Source organism: Mesoplodon mirus (assembly GCF_964341445.2).
Source record: "Mesoplodon mirus genome assembly, chromosome: 3".
Classification (NCBI taxonomy): domain Eukaryota; kingdom Metazoa; phylum Chordata; class Mammalia; order Artiodactyla; family Ziphiidae; genus Mesoplodon; species Mesoplodon mirus.
In genome coordinates, this window is record NC_138978.1 from 112,472,985 (window position 1) to 112,497,590 (window position 24,606).

General features: G+C 43.2%; 1 protein-coding gene across 1 annotated transcript in view; it reads right to left on the reverse strand.

The window, feature by feature from the left end:
* Nucleotides 1–3,157: 3,157 nt before the first annotated feature.
* The window catches only part of NOTCH2 (notch receptor 2), a 191,339-nt gene continuing 169,890 nt past the window's right edge, over nt 3,158–24,606 (reverse strand). The window contains exons 23-34 of the mRNA XM_082615947.1: nt 21,371–21,607; nt 18,435–18,547; nt 16,975–17,480; nt 15,270–15,617; nt 14,276–14,418; nt 13,863–14,073; nt 13,318–13,414; nt 11,671–11,839; nt 10,773–11,074; nt 9,812–9,959; nt 8,717–8,814; nt 3,158–7,766 (exon numbers count right to left, since the gene is read on the reverse strand). Of these exons, the coding sequence (XP_082472073.1) occupies nt 6,378–7,766; nt 8,717–8,814; nt 9,812–9,959; nt 10,773–11,074; nt 11,671–11,839; nt 13,318–13,414; nt 13,863–14,073; nt 14,276–14,418; nt 15,270–15,617; nt 16,975–17,480; nt 18,435–18,547; nt 21,371–21,607 (3,761 nt within the window). The 3' untranslated portion in view covers nt 3,158–6,377. The remainder of the gene's footprint in view (nt 7,767–8,716; nt 8,815–9,811; nt 9,960–10,772; nt 11,075–11,670; nt 11,840–13,317; nt 13,415–13,862; nt 14,074–14,275; nt 14,419–15,269; nt 15,618–16,974; nt 17,481–18,434; nt 18,548–21,370; nt 21,608–24,606) is intronic.

A 24,606-nucleotide genomic window follows, 5' to 3' on the forward strand; every position in this document is an offset into this window, starting at 1 on the left:
GGAGAGGGAGAGAGAAAAATGAGACAATCCTATTACAGGAAGACACAAGCTGGGTTCTTACATCCCAGTATTTGCTGGCCTAAATTGTCTGAAATAGGCATAAGAAGCAGGTGATGATTTACAATGAAGAGCTTGCAAGTCCCTGTCTAATTACAGAACCCAGACTCAATCCCAATATGTTTATGCTGAAGCAGCTAAGTGCCACCAGGTAGTACCAAACAGCAGCCAGGGCCCAGACAGGTATGGATTCTCCTGCTGGACTCCAGAACTCCTACCCAGCTAGCCAATAGCTGGCTTGCCTTGCTTATTTAAGTAATTTTGCAATTCTGTGGTCTCACAATTTATACAACGGAATTTGAAAATATATTTGCTTCATGGATCACCTATTGCAAATAGCAACGTTGTTAAGCATAAAATAATCTCCACAAATTAAATTTATGAAAGCAAATAACTGGAAAAGGAAGGCGGGAGGAAGGAAGGGAGGGGAATGGAGGATATAGGAGTCTCACCTATATTACTTCATTTTTGAACATCTGAAACAAATATGAAAAAATATTAATGTATTATAATTTTAAAATATAAAATTATACAGTTATATACTACAGTATTTATAATATTAGGTGTTTATACATTTCTGTCAGTATTATAGATACATTTTATTGAAGTATAACTCACATTAGTAAAATTCACAAATCTTAAGTAAATTTTACATGAAATTTTATGTATACATTCATGAAATCACCACCAAAGTCAAGGTATTTTCTGTCTCCAAACAGGTTTTTCTTGCAGTCTTCTCAGTCAAGACTCCTCTGCCCCAAAAGTACCCACTACTCAGATCTTTATTTATCAGCTGTTTGCTTTTCTGACTTACATAATGGAATCATGAAGAATGTATTTTTTAGTGTCCGGCTTATTTTGCTCAACATTATGTCAATGACACCTCTTTATATTGTTGCGTGTTATTCTTTTTCATTTCTGGGTAGTATTCCATAGAGTGACAGCACCATAATTTATCCATCCTCCTGCTGATGATTGTCTTCAGTCTGGCTGCTCAAAGACAAGGTGGTGAAGAAACACACTAGTTGATCAGGAAAAGAAGTTAAGTCAGGATTATCAGTACATAATTTCCCTGCCTTCACATATCAATGGCAGGCTGTCAATAGAAGTTTTTTTAGAAATATTATCATTGGAGGGAAAATGGTTTGGATAATGTTGTGTGTGCACCTTCCAGATCCACTCTCTTCCTTTCTCCACCAAGATTTCTCCTCCAGGAAGCTGACCTGTATCAATGGTTCAACAGACTCCTTTATTTTCAGTCTTTGACTTGGATTCAGCAAATAGAAAGTCCAGGGTGGAAGTGTGGTGGGGAATGAGATCAGGGTGTTCATTTCTTGGCTTCCTTGCAGTGAGAGGGCCTGGGGCTCACCATGCCCCTGGCAGAAGTCACAGCTCTCCTTGAGTTAACTTGTTCTATAGGACTCCCTCCTTTCAGTTTCCAGTAACCTCTCCCAGCCTTCACACCTTTGGACTGGGAAGTGGTAATAGATGCTGATGCTAATGAGGACTTTCTGCACTACCCCTTAGGTTTCCCCTACACCCCACACGCATTTCATAATTAGTTTTGATAAATAAGCCCTTCTTGAATTATCCTCATTTGAATTTGCCCACACTTTGCAGTCAGGACTTGACTGGTGCAGATGTTTTAAATGTGTTTTCTTAAGGTCCGTTTCAAAAGAAGGAAAAGTTGTATTCACTCTGTTTCACACACATTCACATACCTACAAACACACACACACACACACACTTCACACGCACCACCTCTCTCTTCGGGGCTTTTGCAAGCACCTGATTCATACTTCATTTTAAAAATACTATCACCAGGGAATTCCCTGGCAGTCCAGTGTTAGGACTGCATGCTTTAACTGCCGCAGGCCCAGGTTTGATCCCTTTTCGGGGAACTAAGATCCCACAAGCCGCGTGGCAGTCTAAAGAGAAAAACAATACTGTCACCAAATGAGGTGAATGACCTCAATATCATGCAGCAAGCCTGAGGCAGCGTTTATTGTGAGAACTGGGAAGCAGAGGCAGTAACAGGCTTGTAGTTTGCCTATTGCCCATCACATCATCACAGTGTGCAGACATTAAAGACGGTTGGTCTATTATCATGTTCTGAGAAAAGAATTCACCCCCTCTCCTTGAGCTGTGAGGCCTTTTAGTTGCATGACAGGGAAGCCCAGTCCCGGGGTCCAAGTCTATTGTTCCAGCTGTGTGATACGGCAGCCCTTGGCCTCCTGCCCTGCTCTCCCTTCTTGCATTTCATGCCTAGGAAAGCCCTGGATAGTCCCTGCATGATCAAGCACTAGGTTTCTATGCTTGCAGTTGCAGGAATAGGATGTGATGGACAGCCCAGATCCACTGAAGTAGGTTTCCATGGAGCAAATTTTTGTTACCACAGAATCTGAAAGGCTCTGAGAAGCCAGCCTGTAGAGAACCAGACTTGGGCGAGACATTCCTTAGCTCTCAAATTCATTTTCTCTTTACACCATTTAAAAAACCCAACATGAGGACTCAAATGTGTTTTATATAAAATTATAACTCAGGATAACCAGTATATGATACCAATTGTGTTTAAAATGTCATATATACCATCAATGTCAAATATTTGTGTTCAAACATCTCACTGATTGACAAGTAAATGTATGAATGAACTTGGTAACATCTATTTATGCAAAATAATATTATATAGCTGTATATTTTAACTCTATACAAAATTTAAAGAGGAATAATATTGGAAACTAATGGTTTAATTAATAGCACCATTGGTTTTATTAGTTATATCCCAAATCCCAATTCTGGCTTTAGCAAATATTCTACATTTCCACTGGAAGGCACTTTGTCCTGAGCCATTGTCCATTTGTCACCAGTTAGTGAACAGAGAAGTAATTCAATCTTGTGATGCTTCCTATCTGGCAGAAGCTTTCTCCTCAAAAGCATTTATTTATTCTCTGCCTGGTGAAAGAAAAAAAGACTAGTGCTAGGCTCCGTGGGATTCAGAATGAGAAGAAAATGTTTTCTCTCTCAGCAAATTATGACATCATAAGGTAAATCATTGCAAGACCAGCGATGCAAGAATGGAAAATAAAAACTGCAGTGCCCATTGAGCTTGACATGTAACGTTTTTTATTTTGTGATAAAAATGCTTCCATATAAATTTCGTCTTAACTACTTTCAGAATGAAACTTTGAAAATTAAAAACAAATTGTGCATTTTCCTTACTATGTATAGTCAGGAATATGCAGTCATTTTACTGGTTATGGGTTTCTCATACAAACAGATATCGTATCACTTTTATGAGAAATTTACACAAGGAAGAAGCCACAGTACCAAGCAGTTATGAATGGGAGCCTCAGGGCATATAAACTTGTCCTCTCAAACAGTCATTATACATTCAGTATATTAGTTAAGGCCAAAATCCCCAAACAACCTTCCAACAGAACATTACACCTTTGGTTCTTTTTTATGCAAGAATTATGAACTAGCAAATTTAATAATAAGATGATATAATGGACTTGCACATCATAGCTGACTGCTTACATAAAATCTTTAGCTCTCAGTCTCTCTTTCCTTCAAACCTCTCCCTCCCTCAGCAACATGTAAGTCAGAAAATGACACTTAATACAAAAGAAACAAATAAAAAACATATCCCCAAAGGCAGACAGAAGAGGAATCAAAGGAAGAATTTATAAAGATAAAACAAAAATGTGGGGGGCACACAGGGTGACCTATACCTGGCATAAAAGTTGTATCCCATACAAACTTAGTCTCCAATTCAGCACCCATGTGAGAAAGTGATTCTCCATCTTACCTTCTCTTTTACTAGGCACTATACAACTGAAGTGTTCTTACAATCTAAGCAATTGATAAATGCTGGAAAGGCAGTGTCTTCCTCCTCATCACTGAAGCCTGTTGTCTTTAATGGCAGCTTTCACATTCATTTCCCCAAAACCCACAGAGGAATAAGCAAGTTAGGCCTACAGTGTGTCTGTGGATGGAGGAGGCTACAAGGGATCAAGCTACTGGATCAGAGGCTGACACTTTGAGGAAGAGGGGCTGGAACGGGATGACGGAGAAGTGCAGATGTGTGGGGTCCATAGTGATCCATGTAGATAGGTTCTCCCCACCTGTGAATCAACAAATGGGTCCAAGGATAAAGAGTCACCATTTAGAATGATAAAATACTACATACTATGAAAGGGGCTGGTAGAGTTGCCATGTGAGAGAATAAAATACAAATGAACAATCTGCTTATATCAGGGAAAAACAAAATATTTTTTTAATTCAATGAACTTGGGCAGGACTGGGAAAATCCTTTGTACAGTTCCATGCGAACAGACACACAGGGTTTCCATACGAAGTCACAGACAGATAAATCAGGTAAATGGGAAGAACTGATGAATACTCCCAGGCAAGGCAGGAATGAAAACTATCGAAACCAACACGGAGTAGGCAGACCACCTATTAATATCTACAAAATGTCCCCAGAAGAACTAATTTTCCATGTGTCATGACATCATAGCACCGGGCAGAAGTAACAGTGTGGAGACAGGACCAGTTGTTAGCTGACTCAGGGAGAAGAGGAAGAGAAGTATTTTTCTCCTCTTCCTAGTGTTGGCTAGAATGCTTCGTCCTTGACAGAGGGTCAAAAAAGTTGCCAACACCACAAATACAGGAAGCAGACTCAGGTGAGATACAATCACAATCTGAACATGAGGATGACAAGACAGTGAGTCTGTAATTGTCCATTATCATCTAGAAGGTGACTCTATGAAAGGAAAATGTCCCTGATAAGTGTCCACATTAGTTCCCTAACAGAGAATCTCATGATGGATTGAAAGGAAAAGAAACGGTAGCAAAAAATAGCAAAGGCTACCTCATAGTTCCTCCCCTTCCAACCTTCTTGTAAGCCAACATTCTATTTCCCACACTCAAACAAAGAAAACCCACTGTTCAGTGAGAACCTACTGGGTGCACCAGTAATCAGACCCCACAGTATGGAGGGAAGCTGGGTGAAGGGGCCTGGGCTCAGAAGGAACATCAGGAAGTAGAGACTACGGCCATCTGACTAGGGGAAGACGACTGTCACGGGGGCCCTTGAGTGGAGGAAATTTCACTTCTGAACAGTGAGGGAATATTGTTTGAGACATTTTCTTCTTGGAGATATGTGGAGGGGAAGGCTCAACAGCTAAGATGATCTTCATCTGCTGGATGTGTGAGTGAAGCAGGCCGAGCATTCTAATATCAGGGAACAAATGTGTTTCACACTGGCAGTCAATGGAATGCTTGACAGGGACGGGTCAGTGGGTAACCACTCCTTGCATGAGTTACCTTATCTCTTGGTCATTCCAACATTCCAAACCTTTGTCTGTTTGGGTTTTTTAAGGGCTCATATTACCTACACTGCCAAGGATAAACCTTCACACTTACTAGGCCCACAAATGGAAAAAACAACAGATTCTTACTCTTCTACCTGGTAAGGTTTGTAGGAATCCTGCATGCAGGCAAGAGAATTCAGGGGCAGCCTCTTGAAGGGGGTTCTGGTCCCCTAAATGGGTTCAAAGAAAAATATTTTGCTCCCCTTCTTCTTTTAGGAATGATATTATGTAGGAGAATGCACTACGTCCATTTTCTAAAGAAACATACTTGAAAGTTTTCTGCTGAGAACCATAAAAGTAAACCCCGTGAGACTCCTAGGGACACTGGGAAAATAGGAGGGGAAAAGAAGGCTGCAGGTGCTTTCCAGAGCAGGAATGATTAAAAGCACAAAGGTCCTGCCCTATAACATGCAGGTGGGTTTCCAGCCACAGAGAGGTGCAACAATTACAGCACCAAGTGAAGTCAAAAGACTTTCCAAGGATGAGAATATAAGATAGGTCAACACCGGCAGAATTCCAGGGCACAATTCCCAGTAGGACTCTACTATAGAATCTTCTCATGGATACAGCAATAGCCCCCAAGGCTGAAAATACAGTCCAAGCTGCAAGAATGTCTGCAACAGGCATCAATCTTGTTGCCCACACTGAAGAGAGGAAACACGGTCCCAAGTCTTGTATTCATCTTGCAATTCCACGAACCTGGGCGTGATGGGCAAGAGATTACAAGGAGCCTTGTCCCTTCCCTGCTCCCAAAACCCTGCAGATACACAGCGAAGCTAAGAAAATTGCTTCCTTTGCATCATCTACAAGATAAGAGCATCTCCTCTCCCCTGCCTCCGGAAGCTGGTTCCAGAGATTTCTTCATTTCTCTCCCGGATGACCTTCATTTGCTCCTCAGCAGCATTTACGATAGGAGTTCTGTCCCTATGCTGGAGGCAGAGTGTTTCATGCATAGACCTGCATGTTGCTGCGTGGCGGCTCAGACATGTGTGCCCCAGGTCCCCGCTGGCCTCCTCCAGCACCCCCAGGAGTGGGGCTGGTGGTCACATCTGACCAGTCAGAAGCAGAGTGGGGGGATGAACTTGACCACTGGTCAGGAGACTCTGGGGATGGTGTCAGGTAGGGATGCTCACCCTGGAGGTGACCACTGTGACTGGGCGTTCTCTCAGCAGCATTGGAGGAAGCATAGCTATGCTGTGAAGGGGGTGTGGGATACTTGCCCACAGAGGCTGGAAAGGGATGGTAGGCTGGGAGAATGGTCTGAGCAACCTGCCCATCCTGCTGGGGCATCATGGCAGTGGGAAAAGCCATACTGGGCAAACGAGCCATTTCTGGAATCTGATACATGGTGGGCAGGGTGCCTGCAACAGCTGGAGGGCAGCTGGATGGAGGCTGGGCAGCCCCGGCTGGTTGGGCAATGCTGCCTTTGGGGATTAGCTGGAAAGTCACGATGGGGGGCAAGGGCTCTCGAGGGGCAGGTAAATGCTTCCCTTCAGGCGGCCTGCTCTGGGGAGTTATGCCAGGGTGAGTGCCCTCAGCTGGAGCCAGGACCATACCAAACATCTCGTTGTACTGGGTCTCATTCACCTCCACACGGTTCATCCAGTCCGCTGGGACAGTGACTGGATGTAGCCTACCCAAGCTCCCCGCACTGCCACTGCCTGGGGGAACAATGTGGTGGTGTGACAGCAGCTGGCTCACTGAGGGAAGCACAGTGTTGGCCCCGTGAGCCAAGGGCTGCATCTCATGAAGGTTAGAGAAAGACAGTGCATGCTGTGCATGGACTGGGGCAGGGGGGGCAGCAGTGGCCAACACAGGGTTGGGTGAGGCCTGTAAGATTCCGGGGGATGTAATCATCGGAGAGGATGTGGTATCAGAAACATACGTGTGAGGAGATTCTAGGGAATCGACGGGGGACAGAGTCACTGAGCTCTCAGACAACTGGCCCTTGTCACTCAGAGACTTCTTCCTCCTACTCCCCTTGGCATCCTTGGCCTCCTTGGCGAGGTTAGGGAGGCTACAGGGTACAACACTCTTGGCATTGGGCCGTCTAGACTTCTTGCCCATCGGGGTGTGCTTCAGACTGAGAAAAGATCTGTTGGGTCCACAGATGACAGGTGAGAGAGCAGAAGTCAGCACGGTGCCTGGAGGGCTCGGGGTCACATTGTACTCATCCAGCAGGCGCACAATGTCATGGTGCATGCGGTCCCGAGCCACGTCCCGGGGAAGACGATCCATGTGGTCTGTGATGTCCCGATTGGCAAAATGGTCTAACAGGATCTTGGCTGCTTCATAGCTCCCCTCCCGGGCAGCAAGAAACAGAGGGGTCTCTTCCTACAGAAAAGGCCCACACAGAGCACATTTTAATAACACTCTTGAGAATATAGCAGTGTTTCTCAATCTGTTTTTAAACGTGTCTTTAAACGTGTTTTAAACGTGTCTTTAGACACGTTTTCCTAACTTCCTTCCCGCGTGAAATTTTAATATCACAGATAAAGTGTATAACTACCTACGTACTGAATGGATATCTGTACTTTATACATAAAGAAAGTTAAGATTATTTTACCCCATCCCAAGAACCAATTTTGCCCCATTGGGTGCTACATCTCCTTAGTGGGGAACATGTGAGATAAAGCATGACCCCAAGCCAGAAATTCACTTAAAAGAGCACTGAGCTTATCAAAATAGGGTTCTAAAAGGAATAACAGGTAGAAATAAGAAAGGTATGAGGGGAAGAACCTAAAGCATTTATAGAACTGGGAAAAATAAGGGAAAGTAAAAGAAAGAAGAGACAAAACATCTGAGAGAAAGAACTAACATAAGGGAAAAGAGGAAATGAATGAGAGAAGATAAGATGAGCAAGAGAGGGGAAACATGACATAAAACTCAGAGGAAGAAAAGCAAACAGGAAAATATGGTGCCCAAGAACAGGGGGGAAAAGTATCAAGAAAACAAATAAGAACAAACAAGTGAAAAGGAAGTGAGTGTGAACAGAACGAAGACCAGGTGAAAGGGAAATGTCAAAGAAGAGAAAGGCAGAAAAGGCTACACCAAAGTTATTGACAGGAGAGCCTGATGCAGACTGAGTACTGAGTAGGCGGAGGGTCAATCCTGACACTTCCCTGGTTAAGCCCAATACAAGCACTCCAGCTCTCTGGACCAAGTTCCAATCTGCTTCCATCTTTGTCTATCCTTATCAAAAGAGGAGCTACAGGAGAAAAGCGAAGGCCTTATAATCTGAGGCACTGCTATGCTTGCCCTCCAGCTCAGAGCCCAGACTGTACCTTGTTGTCCTGCATGTCTCGGTTGGCCCCATTTTTCAACAGCAAAAGGGTCGCCTCCACATTATTCACAGCAGCTGCCCAGTGAAGAGCAGATTTTCCTGCAGGAAAAAAACATTTTTAGGGCTTCCCTGGTGGTGCAGTGGTTAAGAATCCTCCTGCCAACGCAGGGGACACGGGTTCGAGCCCTGGTCCGGGAAGATCCCACACGCCGCAGAGCAACTAAGCCCGTGCGCCACAACTACTGAGCCTGCGCTCTAGAGCCCGTGAGCCTCAACTACTGAAGCCCGCACGTCTAGAGCCCGTGCTCCGCAACAAGAGAAGCCACCGCAATGAAAAGCCCGTGCACCCGCTCGCTGCAACTAGAGAAAGCCCACGTGCAGCAACAAAGACCCAACGCAGCCAAAAATAAAAATAAATTAAATTAAATTAAAAACAAACAAAACATTTTTATAAGCAGACACAGCAGAAAGACATGTCCTACTCCTACTACTGGGAAGCATCAGGATTTGTACAAGGAAACCTTGAACTTCTCAGACAACAGTTGGAAGCCAGTTCTCTCTGGGGGCCCATAGGAAAAACCCAAGTATTATCTTCATTTTCCTCTATTCTAGAAATACTTCAGTACAGGCTGCTTAGCCTCCAGAAGACCTCTAAGTAAAAGGATCATCTGTCTATGGTACCACATCCCTCAAATGGCAGAATCTACCCTGTCACACACTGAAGACAATAACCTACTTATTTATTACATGCCAGAATGCATAGTTAGAATATCTCACAACCCTCACCTCCACAATGAAGTTGGCTCTCACATCCTCATATCAAGAGTGGTGTGCCTGGGAACGTACACAGGGAAACCTTCCATAGACCTGCTTTGAGATCTGAGAACCCTCACTAAAAGTCCCTTCCCAGCTTCATCTATGGACCTCCCACTGTCTCAGATCTCTGAACTCAATATGGTAAAAGGAAGAATGGATGACTGAATGAATCTTCAGTGGATTCGGATCTGGGACAGCTCATTAAGGACCTTGCAACAATCTTCCTCCTTAGAGGCTTGCTTTGCAGGTAGGAATCTGGATCCCTGCTTCTCATCCCTACCGTGGTCGTCCACTGCATTCACATCTGCTTGGCAGTTGATCAGCTCTGCCACCATTCCCTCCACAGCTAGGCGGGCAGCCAGGATCAGGGGTGTAGTGCCATCATTCATCCTGGCATCTAGATCAGTTACTCGGTTGCGGATCAGTATCTAGAACACGAGAAAGTACAGAAAAGAGAGTCACCTGGATACAAAAAATAATGAAGCTAAGATAAGAAATAACAGCATCAGAGCTGAGGCTACACTGTAAGTCCCTGGAGTACAGGGAATGTCTTGCTATCTTTGTGCCCATGGTTCTACCATGGTCAGTCAATAAATATTTGTTGAATGAATGAATGAAGGAGTAAACGGATGAATGAAAATACAAACAAATAGGTGCTCAAGCTTTACAATGGCTATGTAAACTAATGTACTTCTACTTTCTAAAGAAAAAAGAGGGATGTGGGAAAATACCACAATCTCAATTATGGTGTATAGGTTAGGATGATACAGCATGCCTCCAATTTCCTCATAAGGGTAGAATAATAGGGCATCAGGTATACATTATGAACTCATGTCAAGAAACCCACCAAGGAGCACCTGGAAGCCCATATGGTCAGATATATCTAGAGGGAGAAGCTGACACTAGTCAGAGGCTTCATAACAGGTATCACTCCCATCTGATCTTTTCAACTGGGAGGCATTTTGCCACATCAGAAACAAAACAAAGCTAAGCTGTGATTAACAATCAGAAGACTGGTGTTATCTGCTGTTGGCTCTATTATTTCCTGGCTGTAAATAGTCAAGTCTGTTTGCCTATCTCCCTTTTCCTGCTTTCCCTTTTCCTTTCCAGCAAGCAGGACTCTTATCATCTGCCTTATTCTCTCAAAGAATCATTGAACAAATGTAATGGGATATTAAGTACCTTAATAAAGGGAAAATATACTAGATCCATAAGGAACCAACTCTTTACATGTTCTTTACCTGGAAGACACCTTGGGCATCAGCTGCCACTGCAGCATGGAGAGGGCAGCGGCCCATGTTGTCCTGGGCATTGGCGTCTGCACCTGCATCCAGGAGGCGCTTGGCAGCATCGGCCCTCGAGTAGCGGGCTGCAAGATGCAGGGCCATCTCACCAGTCCGGTCTGTCTGGGCTTGGAGGCTGGCACCCTGGTAGACCAAGTCTGTGATGATGTTGGCGGAAGAGTCCTCTGCATCTTCATCTTCATCACTCATATCTGAGCTGCCTCCTCGGAGAGAAGCCAGCATCAGTGGGGTGCACCCATCTAGAGGAAGGGAAAATTCCAAAAGGTATTCGAGGAGGGGAAGGACATTAATGTTCAATTAACCCTATTGTTGTTCAATGTGAAGAAAATTATTCTTTTGTGAAAAAACTCTGTGATTCTTGTCGTAATTGGCAATTGACTTTTCCTTGATAATATCCTTTCTGTAAAGAGCAGCTGTTCTCTACGTTAAATAAGCTTTCCTGTTCAAGTTCCTAAGTGCTATGTTATTTTAAATTGGACAACTTTAAAAAATATCCAGTATTAATAAACTATGTGCACTAAGGTACGAACTAAACAAATTCTCTATCCCTCTGCTTTGGAATATCATGTTTTTGTCCTACTAAAATCAATCCCAAATAATCAGCCTGTTTGCTGTCGAGCATGCTGTATGTGAAGCAATGTGAAATCTTCCCTCTTTTCTCATATAAATTCATAATTTATGCAAGCCTGTGTTCCTTAAACATTCATTTCCTCAAGCTGATTTCCAATCTGTGAAATCAGAAGGGAGCATATCACCAACTGGGACAAACACAGGGATAAGGTGGAAGCCAGGGCAGGCATGCGCAACGAAAAAGGGGAGGCTTGCAGGTGCTGACCTGGGCCGCGGACGTTCACATCCAGCACATCCACCTCCTGCTCTGCCTGTGGAGGAGTGAGAGCCAACGATGGTGTCCTACGGATATCTGCAGCTTCAAGGTGCTGCTGTGTCCACGGCCGTCGATCGATGGGATCATCTTCTTCCGAGAGTAAAGCCTCATCTTCAGCCTGAAAGGAGAAGACAACTCTCCCTATCAATCTGGCCCACGCCAGGAGCTGCAGACAAGGAGCTAGTCCAGAGTCTCCCATCACTTCTAATCTCCCACCCAGTTTTCTCTGTCTTCCTATCTAACCTTCCACATTATTATCCACATTGGCTTCCTACTGCTCTCATGATATGGTTCCTGTTTACCTCTCCTGCATCATCTGTACAACTCTCCTAACCTCCCCAATCCCATACTCTAGGCTTCAGCCTTAGTACGTCACCTATATTACCTACCTAACATGCCATCTACAGATCCCCAAAGTACCATTTTCCTGCTTCTGGGCTTTTGCCTATGTTGTTCCTTCAGCCTGCCATGGTCTCTCCCAATTCTTTGTCTGACTAACTCCTGTCTACCCTTCAAATAGACAGTAGACTCTAATTCCTCTATGATGGTCCTAAAGAGCATCCTCTGCTCACTCTTCTTAACTGAGCATGTGTTAAGTATTTACATGGCACTCCATGACAGTTTCTACTGCTACCTGAAAGGTTCCTCACAATAGGGAACAAGCCTTGCTCAAGGTTGTCTCCTTGTACCTTGTATTTAACCCAGTGTCCAGCACAGAGCAAGCATTCAGGAAGTATTTATTGAATAATAATATTATTATTATAATTTTAAAACCAGCTGCCCTTTATGAAGTATTTAGTATGTGACAGAAACTAGGTAAGGCAATTTACACGTATTGCTGTATTTAATCCACACAACAACTCATAGAGGAAAGAATTATTATTATTTTCCCTATCTTACAGATTAAGGTAATTAAATACAAAGAGGTTAAGTGATGTGCCAGAGTTTTGGACTTGGATCCAGTGCTGACTATAGCTAAAGCAACGTTCTTAACCATCATGGTGTACTTCATGCCTGTATTCCTCAAGCATTTATTTCCTCAAGCTGATTTAGACTATCCTTGGGATACATGCATATCCCAGACATGTATATCTATGGGTGAATGGTCTCCTGTTTCATGTCAGACTCGGCCCAATGTACCTCTTACTTCTATACGGTTTTAGTTTCCAGGGCTCAAGCTCTGAAGCCTCCGAACTCAGTGGTCTTTGGCTCTCTTCCACTGATTAGTTCCACCTTCCCTTCCAGAAGGAGAAGTACCCAGAGAGGATAAGGGAGAGATCTAGCATGAAGGAAATTGCTATTTACACACAGTAGTCCTTATTCAAGTACTATCAGCATGACACTTGAGGAAGGAAGCATGTTTGTTTTATTATTTTTAAAGAGTTCTTTTTGAAAAACTTACACAGGTAACCCAAGGCCATCAGTGACCTAAAGATTCCTGCTTTTTCAGACAACCTAGGATAGCCTCTGCCTGGGCAACATGTAAAGAATATCACCCTTTTCTCCCATTCATGACACTCTAGATACCAAAGGACAGAAATATGAAATGTGAGCCGATAGTGGATAACAATGGTGGCTCTACCATGGCTAGCTTACCTTGGCTTTCTTTGGCTGGGGCCCTTCATCATCGACCCAATGTTCACTTGTTCCAGAACCAATTAGGTTAGCCTCCGAGACTTGCACTGAGAGATTTCTGATGTGACGGAATTATGAAGGTGTAAAATAAGAACAGATGTTATATCATAAACGAACACAGAAGTTTTCAATACTTTTTCTACCATCACACACTCTCATGGCTATAGTCAGACTTTCAGGGCCTTCGGCCCAGGAAAAATGGGCAATATTACATCCCATTGCCTGAGGAAATATCCTTTCCTTTCCCACTAATCAAGAGCTGACAACAAAAGTGTGCCTGCCTCATCACAGAAGCTGAGGACCACTGTGATTATATGTACAGAATTGAAGCATCCAGACTCTTTTATTTTATAGTCACTCAGTAGGCATCCAGAATCATGGTCAAGTGTAATAACACAGCATGGCCAGAGCTCAGAATATAAAATCATGATTCAACAAGATCTGATTTTCCTCTTATCCATGCTCATTATTACTGTGAATGGTAGCTTGTTGGCAGACTCCCTTACTTCAGCCCCACGGCATCCTGTCCCACTGGCTCACGACGTTTGTGATTGCTGGAGTCACGGCGAAGGGTGAAGCCTTCAGGCAGCCAGAGGGAGCCATGCTTACGCTTTCGTTTTGCCATGATAACCCCCAGCAGGATAATAAACAAGACAATAACAACAGCAACAGCAAGTAGATAGATAAGCTGGGTGCGTTTTGGGGTCAGGGATTCACCTGAAAGTGCAGAGAGACAGGGAAAAGTGATGAATAAAACATCCACCTCTCAATATTCCCCCTACATTCCTTTAGAGAACAACTCTGACCTCACCAGCCCTGAGAAATAGAGAGCTGCACATTGTAAACCATGCCTTGCTCTTTCTGCCCGCAAGTGACACCTTTCTCCCCATACTTTCCCCTTAATTCCAGTGCTACTCACTGACAACAGACACAAGAGGGTACGACAGGGTCCCCTGGATAGCGTGAGACGCCAGAAGAGCTGCTGCTGCATCCGTATTCTTGAAGCACTGGTCTGAATCTTGAACACACTGGCGGTTGTCAATTTCCAGGAATACCTGAGAGCTGTGGGAAGCCGAGGGGAAAGAGGTATAAGGGAAATGGTGAGAAAACGGAAGGGTGTCAGTCCAGGAATCTGAGTTAGATAGAGAGGGTGACATGAGCCTTCTTCCTCACCCTCAGCCTCAGGCTCTCCACCTCTGGTTGCTGCCTCCAGAAAGATCTCAGAAATTAAGATGTTGTCCATCTAGATCCTAAACACTAATTCTCACTTGGAAGATGTCTCGCTATCCTTGGTTTGGCTGAGTCTAAGCATTCTGACTTAGGCAACATAAGACAAAGTGAGAAAATGGGGTGAAGCTGTCTTTGGTGGGCTTCTCCTACCCGTTCCAACGTACTCAACGGTACATAGAGCCACTCTAAAAATACACTCCTGCCCCGTGTTTTTGTTCCTTACTCTCCTTTGTCTCTGCATCTGTACTTCAGTTAGCTATCGAATTGAACACTGTGAGATATACTAACAACGTGGTGTGTGAATGACAGAACGTATGCAGAACATCACTACTGTCAAAGAGACATAAATGAAGGGCCTTGAAAAGAAGGCCAGGATTAATACGAAGAGGAGTCATTACTAGAGGGATTTAAGGTAACTCTGGCAAACGGTTAGAGATTCTAGCACTTGAGGAGGCCATCCTGACATCCTGCCCCCCACTTGCTCCAGCCCACTTTTCAGGATCCCCAAATCAAGGCAAACCTTTAGCACTAACGGTAAATACTGGGTTCATGGGCTTGTGTTACTTGGTTGGCTGTTCTTTTTCGGACCTTTCATTTTTATAGGTGCAGTTATGACTTCTGTGTATCAAAGTGCTCAGCTTGATAAAATTAAGCTTTAAGAAGTTCAGAAATTAAAAACTTACCCAGCTACTTCCTGTTCTTGATCGCCAGGAAGGGACCTGCGCGTCAATCTCTGCTTCTTCATGGCAGCTGACCTTTCACCATAATAGGGGTAGACCATGAGGTCCCCCTGGGCATCCCGTTTGATGCGTAGGTTGGTGTGGAGCAGGGTGCCCAGTGCCCGCAAGAAGCTGCGAGCATCCTGGAGCAGTTGTTCAGGTGGCATCAGCACCACAATTACCAGGGTACCCTCTGCCAGGTTCTCTGGCCGGTCAGCAGCACAGTCTAGCCCATCCCAGCCACACTCCTCACTGTTGCATCCCTGGTCACAATGGTTGTCTTTGAAGTGGTCTGCACAGTATTTGTCATATCTAGGCAGGGGGAGGCAGAGGAGGAAGAGAACAAGGTAAGGGTCTCAGACCAGACTGGAGCTCTATTTGGTTTCCCCTTGGAACTAATGTGGATTTTCCTACCCATTTTCTATGGCTCAGATTAAATCCCGAATGTCCCATGAAGCCTTCTGTGACTCTCCTATCCCTGTCTTCTTAGAGTATATATAGTCTACACCCCTTAGTGTCAGTGAGTGCTCTCTGAATGAGAAACAAAACTCACTACACTCGTGGGCCCCCAGGCAGCTCATAATCTTGTTAAATCAGATTTGTAAACAAATCTGGAACAAAAATCTACTTGGTTCATGCTTCCTTTATTTTTTTTTTATCCATTGCCTCTAGGCTTTCAGAAGTAAAACATGACTCTAGAGAGTGCTTCCAGAAACTGGATAATAGCCCTGTACCATCAAGAGATGCTGTACAGTGGACCATGTTGATATGGCCCAATTCTTTTCTAATCAAGATTGAATCCCAGCTCTGGAAGGTATAGATGGGGAGCAGTGTGTCCCACACAGGATACCAGATCTAATTTGTACAGTATCTTTCAAACACTGGGAAAAGGAAATTGAATCCCAAAGCCCAGTGATGCAAAAATCATTTTATTTCCACTCTCCTCTCCTCCCCCACTCCCATCCCTTGATGGTTCCGCCACCTAGTACAACTTGTGTCACTCTAGCTCAGTGAGGAGGTCAGGAGTAGCTGTATGTGCTTTGGCAAGTTCTTGAACCTCCTAGGTCTCAGTTCCCTCACCTGTGAAAGGCCATTAACAATACCTATGCCTCACAAGGTTGGTGAAAATTAATCAGAGTTAAACTAAATGGGATGACTAAATGGAAAGTCATTATGTAACCCACAAAGCCCCCTATAACTGCAACAGTGAAGACCTGGAGGGTTAAGTTGCCTAAGCAAGCTTATGCTTCCTGATAAATCTGATGGGAAAACCCTGCCTTAGGGAAAGGAATGGGGCAAATAGAGAGAGGTACAGACCTTTCCATCCATCCTGCAGGCAGGTTATGTGAGAGGCTGCCTGAGAGTGGGTAACAACACTTCCAAAAGTTATTTCCCCCAGGAGGTTGTGAGAGCAGCAGGCGAGGAAGCAGAGACAGGCAGAGAGAGGGCGGTTGTGCAGTGAGCATTCCTGCACCTCTGTCAGCAAGGGAGAGCACAGGGCAGCGTGCGCTGGGACAAGGCTGACACCAGGAAGAAGAGGGCCCCAGGGCACCAGTCCGTAAAGCAGAGGCAGCTTGGGCTGAAGCACTGGAGTGGTTAGGAGCAACAACAAGAAACCAAGGTATGTTAGTGACAGTGTCCCTCAGTTCTGGGGACCCTGGATGCTTACTTGCATGTCTTGCTATTCCTCTGGCATTCAAAGTTGTCAAACAGGCACTCAGCCGTGTTGCACAGCTCATCACACTGGTTGTTGATGTAATCCCAGCAGGGGAGCGGGGAGGAGCAGTTGGCCCAGGGGTTCTCCATGGTGAGGGAACAGTCACCCCCATCCCACTGGCAGGCATGGCTGTTGCAGGCCTCATCGCAGACGCCATCCCGAGCTTTGTCGGCACAATACTGGCTCAGACAGGTGGCAGGAGGGGTGCTGGTGGGAGCTGTGTAGAATTCACAGTGGCTGCCCCAGAATGGCGGAGAACACTTGCAAGAGTAATAAGGAGGCTGGCGCTGAGGGTAGCAGCTGCCCCCGTGCTGGCAGGGGCTACTGGCACAGCCTGAGTCGCAGTCCTGGGGGTTGGGGCAGAAGCAGCGGGGTCCTGAGGCTGTGTGCACACACTGCTCCCCTCTCCTACACTTCACTTGTCCACAGCTGCTCTGGCATCTTGCCCCAGAGAATCCCTGTGGAAATCAGTGAACAAATGAGAATGGCAGGCTGACTCCTGAGGGCATGCCCCATTTTCTCTCCCAATCCCCTCTCTGCCACACCTCTAGGGAGGTAAAGACTAGACCCTTGGCTAAGATCCTTCCATGTAGCCTCCTGGACCAAGTTCTAGGAAGAGACCTCTTCAAGTCAACCTATAGGTTAGGGCTGGCAGTTCCATAGGATGAGTATAGAATTTTCTCACTCTAAGAGCTCAGTTCTAGAAATGAAGTCAACAGTTCATGGTAGGATAAGAGTCAGGTGACACCGTATCTATTAGCACCTTTCCTAAGCATCATTAGATCACTCATACAGTGACTTTATAGGGGGAAAAACTCACTTCAGAGTATTAGGTGTCTAAAAAACTTTCCTATGCCATTTCGTTCTTGGCCTTCTTGCTCAGTCCAGGCCAAGGTTACTGGACAGCTTTCCTTTTGGTATCTCTCCACACATAGTGATCTGTGTTAGAGAGGTTTTAGCCTCTGGCAGTAGCAAAAGTGTTTGCACAGCAAATGGCTAACGTTAGGCTTCCTTCTAGTTGAAGAAGCAGCCCGCTCTCAAATAGTCCCTGCCAAGGAATGTGAGCAGAGTGGCATTTCCAACCAACTCTCTCCCAGTCTGGGCAGTAAGACTACCCTCCAGCATAAGACCCAGAAGCCAGAGACACTAGCCCTGATTTCAAGGGAACATTCCATTGCCCTTGGTGTTTCTGAAGATTGACAGTCACAGATCAGGGAGCTCACTGTTTCTGGAAGTATTTTAACAGTTCTAAATGGAAAACTGAAGCACTTTCTCCTAAAGAGGCTAAAATTAAGAAATGTCCCCACCAAGATAGCTCCCCACAGAGCTCGGAAACACCAGGTTTAATCTCAGCTTCGTCACAGACTGTGTGGAAGAAAGCATCCTCCTTCAATAGGCAACATGGCACTCACCGGGGGACAACGACAAATGAAACCATCAGGCATGTTGCTGGCCACAGCACAAGTCCCTCCATTCAGGCAAGGCATCTGGGGACACATATCGACGAAAGTTTCACAGTGACGACCTCAGAGTAGAAAATGAAAGGGTGTTTTAAAAGGCAGAAGTAGTAACTGCAAGTTACAGAACAGAACACTACTGGGATGTGGGCCAGTCAAAGGATTAGAGAAGGAGGAAGAGATATGAGAATTAAGTTCTAAGCCTAAGGGAACAAAAGAGGATGAGGAAGGCACTCATTGGATCTCAACATGCGTGGCCCATCACCGACTCAGGGCAGTTCCCTCATCTGTCTTATCTATAGTAATAAGCACAAATGGCACACATATGTGCCTGAATCGACTCACAAAACAAGACTCAAAAAACAAGATTTCTTACAAAAAAAAAAGACTAATCCCTCAAAAAAAAAAGGAAAATGACATCTAAGCTTTTTTTTGAAGGCATTTTCGCTTTCATGAGTCAAAAGAAACATTTAGCAAAAGTGTTCACTGCATTTTAACACCCTCTATTTCATAAGAGAGGCTACACCAGACCAATACATCTAAATGGTGATTAACATATACACACTACTATATATAAAATAGATAACTAATAAGGACCCTACTGTATAGCACAGGACACTCTCTACTCAATACTCTGTAATGACCTATATGGGAAAATAATCTTAAAAAAGAGTGTATATATGTATATGTATAACTGATTCACTTTGCTGTACAGCAGAAAGAACACAACGTTGTATCAACTATACTACGATAAAAATTAAAAGAAAAAAACTAAGAAAAAGGGTGGGGCTTCCCTGGTGGCGCAGTGGTTGAGAGTCCACCTGCCGATGCAGGGGACACGGGTTCATGCCCCAGTCCGGGAAGATCCCACATGCCACGGAGCGGCTGGGCCCGTGAGCCATGGCCGCTGGGCCTGCGTGTCCAGAGCCTGTGCTCCACAACGGGAGAGGCCACAACAGTGAGAGGCCCGCATAGCGCAAAAAAAAAAAAAAAAAGAAAAAAAAAAAGAAAAAGGGTGATTTGCAGTTTATAGCGAACTTTCATCAGTGACGTCTCTTTTCAATCATTTTCTAGCCTTTCTGTAACCTGACTGGCACTGTTTCAAAACACAGCTTAATATTCCCAGAGTTAATGATCTCTAGGCACAGTTCTAAAACAGAAGGTAAACTGAGCCCACTGTTCCATGACAAACTGAACTAAGCAAATGAAATCATGGGGGGACTTTTGGCAAATGGCAGGATTCAGGCCCCATCTGGCCTTCAGGCACTTGGAAGGGAAGAGGTGGCTTTAAAAATCAAAATGAAACTAAAATAGCAGTAATTTTGGCCAACCAGAATAATGAGGCAGGAGTTACAGATGTTTGTTTCTTCAAATCATAGCAGCAGACAATAAGCAAGAGCAGCCACCACATTTGCATGGGGCTCAGGGACTGATGGTCCCTTGATGTTCACCTCAGCATCAGTACCCCACCAAAACTGCAATCAATGAGTCAAAGGATTTTTTATTCACAAGTGTAGAAAATGTAGAAATACCACTTCCTGACTAGGGGACTCCAATTAAAGGTGGCCTCCATTCCTTCCTTCATCTATTTCCTTCTTTCTTTGTAAGAGCTTATCATTGTTTCCAAATAAAGGAAGCCTCAGAGGTAATGAAAGGAACAGGAGTCAGTTCTTCTCTTCTGGCTTCTCAAGCACATCCTGACCAATATGAGACTACAGACAGATTGTTCATATTCCTTCTGTCCAGTGTTGCCTCGAAGGCATAATGTTCATAATGGATTGTTTCTCTTTTGATAATGTACCTAGGCATCTTCTATATTTCAAAATCCATCCCATTTTTAATAAAATTCCCAAGTTCTTAAAGGTAGCACATCTTCAAAATTGGAAGGAAGAATGTCTGGATATAATAGACTCAGAATGTAGCAGAGTCCAACTTGTCAAACTATTAGTAAGTAGACTACTGCAGACTCTCATCTGACTCCCAAGGAATACTTCTACAGCATAAGATTTGGATGGACCCCAGAAGTGCAAAACAGATTTCTGAGTATCTGATGATACTGCCATATTTAGACATAAACAACTATTTTAGCTCCCCAAAGTCACCAAGCTGCCCTCCTCCAGAAATAATTAGTAAGTATCTATGATAAAGTCCCTATTCTGAGGCAAGCCTTGGTCATCTTTATAATCTGTGATGAACACAGCCAAGTCTTAAGACGGCAGGTCATACTTGTGACTTCTGAAATTTTCCTTTTCAAACCCTCATCAACCAATTTTGGTTAAACACACCCCAATTTGGATCTACTCCCTTTAAGTGTCCTAGAAGACCCTAAGCCTCTCTGGATTCCCACAGAGGTGGAAAGGTCACAGTGGCAGCGACTACCCAGTAACTCAAGTCACTACATGCCAAAGGAGGCAGGGTGATGAAACCAGAGTTAGATGTAAGGTTCCTGAAAACAAGATGTTATTTTGCTCAGATGAAGAGTTCTGGAGATGGATGGTGGTGATGGTAGCGTAACAGTGTGAATGTCCTCAACACCACTGAACTGTATACTTAAAAATGGTAAAGATGGTAAACTTTATGTTATGTGTATTTTACCTCAATTTAAAAATGTTATTTTGCTCAACTACTCCCAACATTCTATTTCTTTTTTTTATATTTCTGCTACAATATGATATAATGAATGTATAAAAAAGAGATAGCGTCTCTCAGGAATAGCAAATATCGATGGAGCACAGACCTAAGAAAAAATTGGGCCCTGAATTAAGCTGGTCTAGTTTTTCACATATGAGAAAAGCTTCACTCGGGTCTGGGATGTGTCATACAGGGCCCAATTTCCTCACTAAAATCCCCCTCCTAGGCAGAGTGGCTGGGGAGGCTGGAAAGTCACTCACCGGTAAAGGCACTGCGGCAAACACAAAGGTAGTCATTGGTAAGCTGTATGCAGTCTAGGCTGCCCTCAGAGCTGCAGGGGTTGGAGAGGCACTCGTTGATGTCCCCCTCACACCGCTCTCCAGCAAAGCCAGGCAAGCAGCGACAACTGTAGCCCCCAATCCTATCCACACACTGACCGCCATTAAGGCAGTGGGGACCCCTGGCACAGTCATCAATGTTCTCTTCACAAAGCAGGCCTGGAGGAAAGAGAGGAGAGAGAAAATCATGACAATCCTTGGAACGCTGCTTTCCAGCAAGGGAGAACCACCCTTGTTGGCACTTTCACAATTAGTCAGGTTACCTTCCCCAGTCTGCGGTGGGAACTTTTAGGTCAGGCAGGGCAAAACACACTCTTGATCAAGGGCAGCTGCCATCCTCTTGGTCACCAGTAAGGAAAGAAGGTACTCAGGGCTTCACATGTACTCTCCCGCACAACCAAAAGAAGCAGCCCACTAGGTAGTAGCTAGCATTATTTTCATTAATTTATTCATTTTGATTCAAAATATAAAAACAGTTAAAAAATAACAATAAATAAATAAATAGATTACAAGTAAGAATTGGAAGAATTCTTGGTAAGAATTGGAAGTAAATTTTGAGTGACATAATTGGCTTTTCCTGTAAATAGTGTAAGCGCACTAATATCTTATATTGAAAAAACAGAGGGGAAATATCCTGTTGAGAGCTCAAAGGTTATTCCATTTAAAACAGAACTCATTCAATGTGCTGTAGTTGTAAATGAGCCATCAAGCATGATTATCTGTAAATATTTTTGAGAAAGAAACAAAAGAAATCAATGACTATTCTAGAAATGATTTCATGATTAATTCAAAAAATTGCAAAAGAAAGGAAAGCAGTTCTGTATTCCTACCACTTGTAATACCAAGACTATTGGAAAGAAAAGAAAAATGTAAGAAAAGACCTCATTTTCAATAGCAATAGCAAAAGATAAAATACCTAAGAATAATCTTAACAAGAAATGTGCTACACCTACATGAAGACTTTAAAATAGACCTGAAAGGCTCAAAAGGAAACTTGAATAAATGGAAAGACACTATGGTTTGGTTAGGAAGACTCCTCATCATAAAGATGTCAGTCTTCTTTACACAAATTCATAAATTTAATGTGACTCCGATAAAAATACTAACAGGATTTTTAATAGACAATCTGATTCTAAAATTATATAGAAAAACAAACTATAACCACAGCCTGGAAAACCCTGAAAAAGAAGATCCTTAATATTTAAAGCAGAAAGGCATTGATAAATTAATAGAATAATAGAACAAAAAGGAAAGCCCAGAAAAACACACAAATACACATGGGAATTTAGAATTTGATAAAGGTGCCATCTCAAATCACTGTATGAAAGATCAAATATTCAGTAAATTGTGTTGGGACAAATCAGTAGCCATATGGAAAAAGTTCTCCAGTATTCTAGTACTTGAAGAAAATATGTGAGAATTCCTTTATAATCTTAGAATGTGAACAGTGTTGCTGACTAGGATTCAAAATACAGAAACCATTAAAAAAAACTGATAAATTCAACGTGATTAAAAATAAAAATCTCTGCATGAAAAATTCCCATAAAGAAAATTAAAAAACAAAAAGAAATACACCGGGAATATACTTATATTTTGTTTCATAGACATCTGCTCTCTGTAAAATATTAAGATAAACAACATAACAGGAAAAAAGGATACAGATATGAACAGAGAAACCATAGAAAAAAGAAAATCAAATGACTCTTAAATGAGAGTATGTCCATTCACATTGAGGAGAAGCCCATAGGTTTGCTCATACCTTGCAATTCAGTAATATCAACCAAAATTACAAATGCACATATTCTCTAATCGAGCAATTCCATTTCTGAAAATTTATTCTACAAATACACTTACACACATGCTAGACAATTCACATTTCTATCATTAGGGCACTGGTTAAGTAAAATATGGTATGCCCATAAAAGGGATTTCAGCAGAATAAAAAAGATTAAGGAAGTTCTATATTTTGAATATAGAAACATCTCCAATTAAGTAAAAAAAAAAAAGAAAAAAACCAAGTACAAAATACTGTGTCTAATCTATCTTCAGAGTAAGAAGTGGGTATTAAAAATATCTTTGTCCTTGGCTTCTATATACATAAAGAAACTCTGAAGGATACATTAAAAAAAAAAACTCAAGAAAGATACACAAAAAACTAAAGAAAAGTGGTGTTTACTTGTTTGTGAGAGAAGGAGAACTAGGTATATGGGAAGGAGATTTTTCACTGTATGCTCTTTCTACATGTGTGTGTGTGTGTGTGTGTTGGGGTGGGGGGTTGTATAAAATTGTGGACCATGTGCGTACATTACCTATTAACAAACAAAATCAAAAATTGCAAAGTAAAAGCAAACCGGTATGTGCTCCCACTCTCATAGAATATTTGGTATTCTATGGACTGCTAGTAAAATGAACACAGATGCTTATCCTCCCATCAGAATAGAACCAGCAGTCATGAACAGACCTATCAAGTAAAAGAGAGGCCAACCTCAGCCTGAGGCAGAAGAACTATTACAGTTAGCTCTTGACGTGGGGGACTGGAGGCAACCCAGGCCAAGATCCAAAGCTCAGGAGCATAGAAAGAAAAGCAATAGTGGTAACTCTAGCAATGAGGCTGTGGGACTTGAGAGTCCTCTGGAATGTTCACCAATGGCCAGAGAGAAATAAATACCACTCCACATATCTAACCAAACACAACAGTATAATAACTCAATGAGTTCTAAGTATGACAAACTCAAAGAGATCCACACCTACACACATCATAAAAGACAAAGAGAGAATTTTGAAAGCACCAAGAGAGAAGCGACTCGTCATGTACAGGGATCCTCAATAAGGTTAGCAGCTAATTTCTCATTTAAAAAAATGGAGATCAAATCACATGGGATGGAATGACACATTCAAAGTACCAGAAGAAAAAGACTTAATAATAATAGCAAAACCATTATTTCAGCCATCCTTAACAAATTGTTAGAAGAGAGAAATTTCATTTTCTTATGAAACGATCCATTCTAGGACTGATATCTCTAATTAATAAAAAGTTAACGGTAAAAAAAAAAAGTTAATGGTATAGCAGAGATTTTAGTGTAGATGAATATCCATGTGCTTGCCTACATTTCCTAGTCTCCCTTGAAGTCAGGTTGAGACCATTTTACTACTTCTGG